This window comes from Mobula birostris, chromosome 3, assembly GCF_030028105.1.
Source record: "Mobula birostris isolate sMobBir1 chromosome 3, sMobBir1.hap1, whole genome shotgun sequence".
NCBI lineage: Eukaryota > Metazoa > Chordata > Chondrichthyes > Myliobatiformes > Myliobatidae > Mobula > Mobula birostris.
Genome location: NC_092372.1, coordinates 206,707,863 through 206,720,356, shown reverse-complemented (window position 1 = coordinate 206,720,356; position 12,494 = coordinate 206,707,863). Strand labels below are relative to the sequence as shown.

Below are 12,494 nucleotides of genomic sequence, written 5' to 3'. Positions count from 1 at the left end.
GACTGTCTTATCTCCCTTTCTCTTCACCATTTACACCTCAGACTTCAACTACTGCACAGAGTCTTGTCATCTTCAGAAGTTTTCAGATGACTCTGCCGTAGTTGGATGCATCAGCAAGGGAGATGAGGTTGAGTACAGGGCTACTGTAGGAAACTTTGTCACATGGTGTGAGCAGAATTATCTGCAGCTTAATGTGAAAAAGACTAAGGAGCTGGTGGTAGACCTGAGGAGAGCTAAGGTACCGGTGACCCCTGTTTCCATCCAGGGGGTCAGTGTGGACATGGTGGAGGATTACAAATACCTGGGGATACGAATTGACAATAAACTGGACTGGTCAAAGAACACTGAGGCTGTCTACAAGAAGGGTCAGAGCCGTCTCTATTTCCTGAGGACACTGAGGTCCTTTAACATCTGCCAGACGATGCTGAGGATGTTCTATGAATCTGTGGTGGCCAGTGCTATCACATTTGCTGTTGTGTGCTGGGGCAGCAGGCTGAGGGTAGCAGACACAAACAGAATCAACAAACTTATTCGTAAGGCCAGTGATGTTGTGGGGATGGAACTGGACTCTCTCACTGTGGTGTCTGAAAAGAGGATGCTGTCTAAGTTGCATGCCATCTTGGTCAATGTCTCCCATCCACTACATAATGTACTGGGTGGTCACAGGAGTACATTCAGCCAGAGACACATTCCTCCACGATGCAGCACAGAGTGTCATAGGAAGTCATTCCTGCCTGTGGCCATCAAACTTTACAACTCCTCCCTTGGAGGGTGAGACACCCCGTGCCGATAGGCTGGTCCTGGACTTATTTCATAATTTACTGGCATAATTTACATATTACTATTTAACTATTTATGGTTCTATTACTATTTATTATTTATGGTGCAACTGTAACGAAAACCAATTTCCCCCTGGGATCAATAAAGTATGACTATGACTATTGAGTTCCTGTCAGCTTGAACCACTCTGGGCATTCTCCTCTGATCTCTCTCATTAACAAGGCATTTTTGGCCACAGAACTGCCATTCACTGGGATTTTTTTTTTGCTTTTGTCTTCTTGCACCATACTCTGTAAAAAGTTAAAGTTAAAGAATACTTTACATGAGGTTCGCAGCAGATCAGCAGTTTCTGGCATCACAATCACTCCAAGGTCAATGTCACTTAGTTCACATTTCTTAAACAAGAGAAAATCTGCAGATGCTGGAAATCCAAGCAACACACACAAAATGCTGGAGGAACTCAGCAGGCCAGGCAGCATCTATGGGAAAGAATAAACAGTCGACGTTTCAGGCTGAGACCCTTCATCAGAACTGCCAATCTCTTTTTTTTGTGTGCGTTATTTAGATCATATTTTTCCCCCATTCTGATCTTGGGTCTGAATAACAACTGTACCTCTTGACCAAGCCTGTATGCTTTTCAGCATTAAGTAGCTGCCACATGATTGGCTGCTTAGATTTTTGCATTAACAAGTCATTGTAAAGGTCTACCGAATAAAATGGCCACTAATTGTATATGCTACCCCTCTACTCCTTAATAGCTTTCTTTCATCATTAAAAAAAAGCATTGTGAGGCTATGGAATTCCCTTCCCAGTGTGATGGGTCTTTCATTGAGAGTCATAGAGCACTACAGAAACAGCACATAAAGGAAGTGGCCGGAGCAACATTTCTAAACTGAAGAAATATTGCAAAGATACGTCCGCTTCTGTTACGTAAAGATGCTGAAAATTCACGCCTTTAATAGACTGGATTACCACAACGCACTTTTTACTGGCCTTCCAAATCAATCTTAACGAAAGTCAGCTCATTCAGAACACTGCTGCTAGACTTTTAACCAAAAACAGGATGAGGGAAAATATCACTCCTGTTCTAGCTACCCTGCATTGGCTTCCTGTATCTTCCAGAATTGAATTCAAAGTTCCTTTACTTGTTTTAAAGATCTCAACAGTCTGGGACCGGAGTACATCACAGAATCGCTTTCATTTTATAACCCTACTTGAACTCTCAGTTCTTCTGTCAGTCTCTTAAATTTAAACTATCTTCCTCAATAGCAGGTCAGCTTTTTTGAACTATGCTCCGAAACTGTGGAATTCAAAGTAAAAGCGATGCAAACTCAGTTGACACGTTTAAAAGCCAGCTCAAAACCTTTTTATTTAAGCTTGCTTTTAACTAACATCATTTTGTCCATTACTTTCATGTTCACACTTTATCCCATTGCAAAGCACTTTGAACTACATCATCTGTATAAAAAGTGCTTTATAAATAAATTACTATTATTATTACAGCACAGAAACAGCCCTTTTCTAGTCCATGCCAAGCCGTCTTTCCTCCCAGATCACAGCCCTCCATATCTTTGACAATTTTCAATTCTTTAAAATATTCATGGACTCAGATTTCTGAGTACTAAGAAGATCATAGAATCATAGAAATCTACAGCACATTACAGGCCCTTCAGCCCACAATGCTGTGCTGGCCATGTAACCCACTCTAGAAACTGCCAAGAATTACTCTTCTGCATAGTTCTCTATCACGAATTGTTGCAACCAGCTGGAACTGTGTTAATGTAAAAGTGTGGTTATTATTTTTATAAACTTTGAAGCAGCTTAGACCATAAAACCATAAGACATAGGAGCAGATTTAGGCCATTCAGCCCATCAAGTCTGCTCTGCCATTCAATCATAGCTGACTTATCACCCTTCACCCCATTCTCCCATCTTCTCCTCCCCGTTACCTTTGACGCCCTGACAAATCAAGAACCTATCAACCTCTGCTTTAAATATACTCAATGACTTGGCCTCCACAGCTGCCTGTATCAACGTATTCCACTCTCTGGCCAAAGAAGTTTCTCCTCATCTCTGTTCTAAATGGATGTCCCTCTATTCTGAGGCTATGCTCTCTGGTTCTAGACTCCCTCACTACAGGAAACATCCTCCATACATCCACTCTATCTAGGCCTTTCAATATTCATAGTAACATAAAAAAAAACTACAGCACAATACAGGCCCTTCAGCCCACAATGCTGTGCCGAACATGTACTAATTTAGAAATTAGCTAAGGTTACTCATAGCCTTCTCCTAAGCTCCATGTACATATCCAGGAGTCTCTTAAAAGACCCTATCGTATCCGCCTCCACCACCGTCGCTGGCAGCCCATTCCACGCACTCACCACTCTCTGCGTAAAAGCTCACCCCTGACATCTCCTCTGTACCTACTTCCAAGCACCTTAAAACTGTGCCCTCTCATGTTAGCCATTTCAGCCTTGGGAAAAAGCCTCTGACTATCCACACGATCAATGCCTCTCATCATCTTATACACCTCTATCAGGTCACCTCTCATCCTCTGTCACTCCAAGGAGAAAGGGCCAAATTCGCTCAACCAAATCCCATAAGGCACGCTCCCCAATCCAGGCAATACCCTTGTAAATCTCCCCTGCACCCTTTCTATAGTTTCCACATCCTTCCTGTAGTGAGGTGACCAGAACTGAGCACAGTACTCGAAGTGGGGTCTGACCAGGGTCCTATATAGCTGTAACATTACCTCTCCGCTCTTAAACTCAATCCCATGGTTGAAGGCCAATACACCATATGCCTTCTTAACAACAGAGTCAACCTGTGCAGCAGCTTCGAGTGTCCTATGGACTTGGACCCCAAGATCCGTCCGATCCTTCACACTGCCAAGAGTCTTACCATTAATACTATATTCCGCCATCATATTTGATCTACCAAAATGAACCACCTCACACTTATCTGGGTTGAACTCCATCTGCCACTTCTCAGCCCAGTTTTGCATCCAATTGATGTCCCGCTATAACTTCTGACAGCCCTCCACACTATCCACAACACCCCCAACCTCTGTGGCATCACAAGTTGACTAACACATCCCTCCACTTCCTCATCCAGGTCATTTATAAAAATCACAAAGAGAAGGGGTCCCAGAACAGATCCCTGAGGCACACCACTGGTCACCGACCTCTATGCAGAATACGACCTGTCTACAACCATTCTTTGCCTTCTGTGGGCAAACCAGCTCTGGATCCACAAAGCAATGTCCCCTTGGATCCCATGCCTCCTTACTTTCTCAATAAGCCTTGCATGGGGTACCTTATCAAATGCCTTGCTGAAATCCATATACACTACATCTATGGCACTACTTTCATCAATGTGTTTAGTCACATCCTCAAAAAATTCAATCAGGCTCGTAAGGCACGACCTATCTTTGACAAAGCCATGCTGACTATTCCTAATCATATTATGCCTCTCCAGTTGTTCATAAATCCTGCCTCTCAGCATCTTCTCCATCAACATACCAACCACTGAAGTAAGACTCATTGGTCTATAATTTCCTGGGCTATCTCTACACCCTTTCTTGAATAAGGGAACAGCATCTGCAACCCTCCAATCCTCTGGAACCTCTCCTGTCCCCAGTGATGATGCAAGATCATTGCCAGAGGCTCAGCATTTCCCTCCTTCGCCTCCCACAGTAGCCTGGGATACATCTCGTACGGTCCCAGAGACTTATCCAACTTGATGCTTTCCAAAAGCTCCAGCACATCCTCTTCCTTAATATTTATATTCTCAAGCTTTTCAATCCACTGTAAGTCATCCCTACAATTGCCAAGGTCCTTTTCCGTAGTGAATACTGAAGCAAAGTATTCATTAAGTGCCTCAGCTATCTCCTTCAATTGCATACACACTTTTCTACTGTCATACTTGATTAGTCCTATTCTCTCACGTCTTATCCTCTTGCTCTTCACATACTTGTAGAATGCCTTGGGGTTTTCTTTAATCCTGCTTGCCAAGACCTTCTCATGGCCCCTTCTGGCTCTCCTAATTTCATTCTAAAGATCCTTGCTGCTAGCCTTATAATCTTCTAGATCTCTATCATGACCTGGTTTTTTGAGCTTTTCTTTACTTCTTGACCTGATTTTCAACAGCCTTTGTACACCACAGTTCCTGTACTCTACCATCCTTTCCCTGTCTCATTGGAATGTACCTATGCATATATCTCCTGAACATTTGCCACATTTCTGCCGTACATTTCGCTGAGAACATCTGTTCCGAATTTATGATTCCAAGTTCCTGACTGATAGCTTCATATTTCCCCTTACTCCAATTAAACGCTTTCCTAACTCGTCTGTTCCTATCACTCTCCAATGCTATTGTAAAGGAGATAGAATTGTGGTCACTTTGCGCAAGTTACCACTTTGAATGTGGTCACCGAGAATGTTACCAACCCAAAGGGGAAGGATACTGAACAACCACAGCTGAATTTTTGCAAGTCATGTTAAACCTTGGTTAAAGTCTGGTCTCTGGATCTTAATTAATCACATTCACTAATTATAAACAACTTATTTGTTCAATGCTCTCTTCTCACTGCTGCTGTCGGGAGGAAAGTGCAGGAGCCTCAAGGCTCACACCACCAGGTTCAGGAACAGTTATTGCCCCTCAACCATCAGGCTCTGATCCAAAGGGAATAACTTCACTCAGCTTCACTTAATCATTGAACTGTTCCCACAATCCAAGGACTCACTTTCAAGGACCCTTCATCTTATGTTCTCAATATTCATTGTTTATTTAATATCATTATTATTATTATTACTTCTTTCTTTTTTGTATTTGCACACTGGTTAAACACTGAAGTTGGTGCGGTCTTTCACTGATTCTGTTACGGTTATTATTCCATTATGGATTTTTTTTGGTGTCTGCATCCATGCGTGCATGCGTCTGTGCATGTGCGATGTCGGCGGGAAAATGTCTTTTTCATGCCTTTACAAGGCGCAGAGCGAGGGAGAGAGAGACTGTGTTGTGCGCCACTCCTCACACAGACATTTCACAGTATTTTTCCATTTATTTTTATGAGGTCGAGTTGCAATCTCAACACTCAAGCTGGCACGGATGGAAAGCGTACTCGGGAGCAGATCCGACTGGGTTTGAACCCAGGAACCTCCACTCCAGAGTATGGTGCTGATGTCATTGCGCCACCAGACGGCCCCCATTATGGATTTATTGAGCATGCCCACAAGCAAATGGCTCTCAGGATTGTATATAGCGACATATATTTACTTTGATAATAAATTTACTTTTAACTTTAAATATTCAAAATCTTGCAGAATATTAAATTCAGCTGCCAGTGCACAATAATGATCCTTGACAAGGTCTGGGTGAAGTTGATTAATAATTTCAGGACGGTTGAGCATTTAAAACAATGGCTCAGCTAAGAAGCATCAATGTGGACCAGCTTATCAAAGCATGAAGATGTGAAACCCAAACTAAAGAACCTTCCATAGGCAAAACAAATTGGATTATTAATTTGCAATTAAACATTTAAACACTTGTTTTACTGACAATTTTTGAATACTTTTTGGATTCAAAAAAACAATATTAATTTACTTAGCATTTAGTTAGAGCAACGTGAGCGTCGAGTTGTGCTATTAATGGGTGGAAGTGGAAGAATTAAAGTTGTAAGTCATACAGCACAGAAACAGACCTGAGGGTTCGGGCAGTACGTGAAAGTTATTAAACATTAATTTTATATTAATCCGACGCTAATCCCATTTCATTCACCCACATTCCATCAACTCCCCGAAGATTCCACCACATATTCGAGGTGATCTTCAGTGCCTCCAACATCCCAAAGGCAAGCTGGGAGGTTACCAAGCTTCTGTAAAATGGTAGAACCTGGGAGGAGTCGATGGGCAGGATGCATGTAAATGGGTGCTTGAGGGTTAGTGAGCCGAAGAGCCCGTTTCCATGTTTTTTGGCTCCAAGACAGACTGCCACCATGTATCAACTACAAACAGACACGTATTTAACTTTCCTGAACTCACAAAAGCTTTTGACTCTGCCAGACAAAAGCAACAAGAAGTATTATTCTTGAGTTTAGATGTCAACGGGAAGTTGATTTCCTTATGTCTGCTACGTTATGGCACTCAAGACGTGATCTCCACAACAGACCAAATCTCATGTTAGAGAGGGGTCAGCCAAGGCTTCCTAATCACACAATGCTCGTCTCCATCTTTCTCGTTTTGGTGCAAAACCCAGTACGTACAGTCAAACGCAATGCATAAGCACATACAGTCACAGCTGGATCATAGCTACACATGCTGTGTGTGACTATATTACTGGATTTTGCACCTTGGCTCCACAGGATCGATGTTTCATATATAGTACTGTACAAAAGACTTACGCACATATATATAGCTATGGTGCCCAAGACTACAGTGTTGTAGTAATTTTATGTATTGCACTGTACTGCTGCCTCAAAAAGAGAACAAATCTCATGACCTATGTGAGTGATGATAAACCTCGTTCCAGTAAGGGTCTCTATTGTGGACTGAGAGTGGGAAGGGGGCAGGGAGAGGGGAACCATGGTTGGAAAAGGGGGAAGGGAGCGGCGAGCAGCAGAGGGACATTCTGTAAGGATCAACAAGCTAATTGTTTGGAAGCAAATGAGCTTGCCTGGTGTCTCTGGGCTGGGTGCACCTGTGCCACCCCCCTTCCCTGGGCACTCCTTCTCTGCCACCTGTTCCACACCCCTCCTATGGTGCTCGACCCTTGCCATTCCCAATATCCTTGGCCCCCACCAAATTTACAAACTCTCTCTCTACTCCACGTTGCAAAATACAGTACTGCGCAAAAGTCTTGGGCACCCTAGCTATATAAATGCACAGTTATTTAAGGCATCCGTTAGTCTTGCAAGACCATGGATCTGCACCTGGAAAGTCTTCACTCTCCAGGGCGCAGGCCTGGGCAAGGTTGTATGGAAGACCAGCAGTTGCCCATGCTGCAAGTCTCCCCTCTCCATGACACCAATGTTGTCCAAGGGAAGGGCATTAGGACCCATACAGCTTGGCACCAGTGTCGTCGCAGAGCAATGTGTGATTAAGTGCCTTGCTCAAGGACACAACACATTCCCTCGGCTGGGGCTCGAACTCACGACCTTCAGGTCGCTAGCCTCAACCAGTTGGCCACGTGGCCACGTAAACGCACAGTACTGTAGCTGTATACTGTGTATGGCTGAATGACAATAAACTTGAACTTGAACGTAACGTACACCCTAACTCCAAAAGCTTTCCAGTGGAATGGGGCTGATCTTTGGGATAAAAGGGAACCTATGTAGAACACAGAACATAGAAATCTACAGAGGATTACAGGCCCTTTGGCCCACAACATTGTGCTGACCATGTAACCTACTCTGGAAACTGCCTACTCTGTTTTTCTATGTACCATTCAGCTCCATGTACCTATCTAAGAGTCTCTTAAAAAACCCTATTGTATCTGTCTCTAGCACTGTCACTGGCAGTGCATTCCACACACCCGCCACACCTCTGACATCCCCCCTTGTACCTATTTCCAAGCACCTTAAAACTATGCCCCCTCATGTTAGCCCTTTCAGCCCTGGGGAAAAAAAGCCTCTGGCTATCCACATGATCAATGCCTAACCTCAGTCATCAGTGTACAGAGAATAGTTGCATTTTGAAGGCTGACTCCAAATTATGGTTAATCCAATCATAAAAGAATAATTTTTTATCTTAACATCATGAAATCGTAGGTACTTCACCACACCATGCCTTCATGCCAAGAGTCTCTTCTCATTACTACTTTAAGGGAGGAGGTACAGACCCATGCTCTACATTTTAGAAACAGTTCCTTCCATCAGATTTCTGAATGATCCATGAACCCATGAACAATACCTCCCTATTTCTCTTTTGCAATATTTATTCATTTAGTTTCTATTGCAAATTATAGTAACTTTTATGACTTGCACCGTGCTGCTGCCACAAAACAATAAATATCATGACATATGCCAGTGATAATAAACACAATTCTGATGCTGTAAATTTAATTCAAAGAGTGAAAGGAAGCAAATGAAAGATTTATGAATTCGAAATTGGACAAGGCCCTTGAGGAATATAAAGGAAGCAGAAGAGAAATCAAATAGTTCTGTTATTTATTTATTTATTAATAAACACATATATAAAATTTAAAAATTATTAGTAGGACTCACAGGGACCATGGTATGTCCTTGGTGAACAGGATTAAAAAGAATCTCAAGACGTTTGAGACATATTAAAAACAAGAGGGTCGAACCGCTCAGGGATGAAGGGAAGGTATTTATTGTCAGAACATGAGGAAGTAAACAAGGCTCTAAAGGAGTATATTCACTGAAGTGAAGGACGAGGAGGATAGCGAGATCAGGGGGTATTGATATCAAGGAGGAGGCAGTACTGGACATCTTGAAGGACATTATGGTGGATGAGACCCTAGAGACTGATGGAATCTGTCCCAAGTTATTATGAAATGCAAGAGAGGAGATTGCTGGGGCCTTGAAGGAGATATTTGCATCTCCTTAGCCACAGAGGACTCGAGATTAGCTAATTGTGCTCCATTGCTTCAGGAGGACAATAAGGATAATTAAGAAATTGCAAGCCAGCGAAACTTGCAGCAGTAGTTAAACAATTATGGAAGAATCAATGTTTCAAGCCAACACTCAGGATTGGAAAGGAAGGGAGCAGAAACTAGAATAAGAAGGTTGGGAAGGGAAGGAGTACAAGCCAGAAGGTGATTGATGAAACCAGGTGAGGGGGGAGGTGGAATGAAGTAAGAGGCTGGGAGATGATAGGTGGAAGACATAAAGGGATGAAGAAGGAGGAATCAGATAAGAGATGAGGGTGGACCATGGAAAAAGGAGGAGGGGAGGGGAACAGAGGGAGGTGGTGAGCAGGTGAGGAGAAAAGAAAGGGTGAGAGGGTAACCACAATGCAGAATGTTAGAAGAGAGAAGGGAGAGTGAGAGAAATTACCAGGTTGGGAAAATCAATGTTCATGCTATCATATTGGAGGCTATCCAGTCAGAATATGAGATGTTCTTCCATCCTGAGTTTTTCCTCATCATGGCAGTAGAGCAGGCCAGGCCCAGGTGATGACTACAAGTGCCATCCAACCACCTCCAGCTGTTTTCTTCTCCCACATGGCCAGGGATGGGGATGCTTTCTAACTGTCCATTTGCTGTTTCCACTCACAGCTCCTCAGCAATGAAGCCTACTGCTGTGAGGTCCATACAATATTCAGGTATGGGCTGACGAGTAGTATGTAACATTTCTTCTTCAAAATTGTCATGCAATGACTACTTCCAACACAAGAAACTAGCCATGCATCTTTAACAACTAGCCATCATGTCATCAGCCATCAATATCGTGAGGGTCACTGCTGATGGAAAACTTAGCGGGACCAATCCTATAAATATTGTGGCATTTAAAGCTGATTGATTTACTTGTTCATTTATTATGTTTTATTTTATTTATCATTATTATTTTTTCTCTCTCTGCTAGATTATGTATTGCATTGAACTGCTGCTGCTAAGTTAACAAATTTCACCTCACATGCCGGTGATAATAAACCTGATTCTGATTCTGGTCAAAGGTGGGTTATCTTGGGGCAAGTGACTCACCTCCTGACACCCTAAATACTTCCCACCATCTACAAGATATAAGTCAAGAATGTGATGGAATATTTGCCTGAGTTACTTAAACAGCTCTTCAACATCCATGATAAAAAAAAAAATCCACTTGATGGATATTTCATCAACCATTCTAAACATTCCACCTCTCCATCACAAATGAACAAAACTTACTGTTCACAAAATGTATTGGAGCTAATCGGCCAGTGTTACTCAACTGCAACTCCCAAACCAAAGGCACCTTCCATCAAGAACAGCGGGTCTAAGGAAAACTCACCCTCAAGTTCCCCACCAGTTGGCTTGGAAATATGCCACTATTCTTCACTGCCACTGGGTTCCTTTCCCATAAGCATTGTGGCAAAACCTTCACCGGAAGGACTGTACCACCTTCCTGAGGACAATTTAGGATAGGGAGTAACTGGTGGCCTTGCCAGTGAAGACCACAATTAAAAGAAAACTAATGAATAAATAAAACTACCCTCCTACATTGCTAGCTTTTAACTCCAGGACTGCAACTCCAGTAATCTGTTCAACATGAAACTATTCCATCCAACGGCTGACATCTCCCTACCCTGAGTTCCCATGTAATGGCAGTCATCTAAACCTCAAATAGCAAAGGACAATGAATTAGGTATCTTCCCCATAGCAATTTGGTAAACCCAATTACATTTTGCATCAAACTGTTGTGGTGTTGCATGACAAGTTCCATCATTTACAGACAATCACTAGTAATATAATGTGAACATTTAGGATCAGGTGGTAAGTTTCTTGGCTTTCCTGGCTCTCCCATATAAAGGACTTGGGGTCAGACCAACCCCTACACTTTTTGCTCATTTTATCAGTTGGAAACAGACCATTTCAATAATAGATTGAATAACAATAAATAGTTAAACTGAAAAATAGAATAACATCAATTTCTCTAACTTCCAGAAATTTCTCCACCCTCCCCCTTCTCCCTTTTTCAATTTCCCATTATAGCTCCCCTTTTACCCATTCCCTTCTCACGAACTGCCAATCACCTCTCTCCCGTGCCCCTCCTCCTTTCCTTTCTTTGATGGTCCACTCTCTTCTCCTGTCAGATTCCTCCTTCTTCAGCCCTTTATTTTTTCCAGCAATCACCTCCCAGCTTCTTACTTCATCCCCTCACCCACCAACCTTCCTCCTTACCTGGCTTCTCCTATCCCATACCAGCTTTTAGTCTTTCCCCACCCCTCATCTTCTAATTGGCTTCTTTCCCTTTTCTTTCCAGTCCTGATGAAGGGTGTCAGCCTGAAATGTCCATTGATGCTGCCTGATCTGCTGAGCTTCCTCCTGCAATTTGTGTGTGTTGCTCTGGATTTCCAGCTTCTGCAAGGTCTCTGTGTTTATGAAATATAGTTAAATTGTGACATTTCCCAAAATAGTTCATCTAACTTTGACCAATGTCTGAAACCTAAGCAATCCAGTTTGTGTTGACATTAATTGATTCCTCTAGCACAAGACCACGATACATACAGAGGAACAGAACTGGGCCATTCAGTCCATTGAGTCTGCTCCAACATTCCATCAGGGCTGATTTATTATTTCTCCCATCCCCATTCTCCTGCCTTCTCCCTGTAACCTTTCATGCTGTTACCAACCAAGAACCTGTCACACCTTTGCTTTAAATATACCCAAGGATTTGGCTTCTGTGTGTGGCAAAGAATTCCGCAGGATCACCACCCACCTCTTAAAGAAATTCCTCCTCATCTCTGCTCTAAAGGGATGTCCTTGTATTCCCAGGCTTACCTTCACAGAAAATAAAGAAAAGCATCCAAAAAAGTAAATATAGACAGTCATTGTACATTGGCTATTTCTTAACATCTTGTTTTCATTTTGCTTTAGTTTCATTTTCTCTCTGCATGTTCTTCCCCCTTGGCCCTGAATGAAAAATGCCAAGTATCACCAACAGTGAGCATTAAAGCACTTGATTTTATGTTTCTAAACCATTGACATGATCCATCACCTCAGAAACTGTTTATCCTTTGCAGACTAAATGCCATTCTCAGATATTCTCTGTT

At 42.6% G+C, this 12,494-nt stretch overlaps 1 protein-coding gene across 2 annotated transcripts in view; it reads right to left on the bottom strand.

Annotated features, from left to right (window-relative positions):
- ptprn2 (protein tyrosine phosphatase receptor type N2) overlaps nt 1-12,494 on the bottom strand; it is a 1,029,064-nt gene that overhangs the window by 997,860 nt on the left and 18,710 nt on the right. Inside the window, exon 1 of one of the 2 annotated variants that reach the window (XM_072254030.1) lies at nt 1,103-1,173. The exons of the other annotated variant lie outside the window; for it this stretch is intronic. Within the exon in view, the coding sequence (XP_072110131.1) occupies nt 1,103-1,136 (34 nt within the window). The 5' untranslated portion in view covers nt 1,137-1,173. Of the gene's footprint in view, nt 1-1,102; nt 1,174-12,494 lie in introns of those variants that run through there. 2 annotated transcript variants of the gene reach the window in all.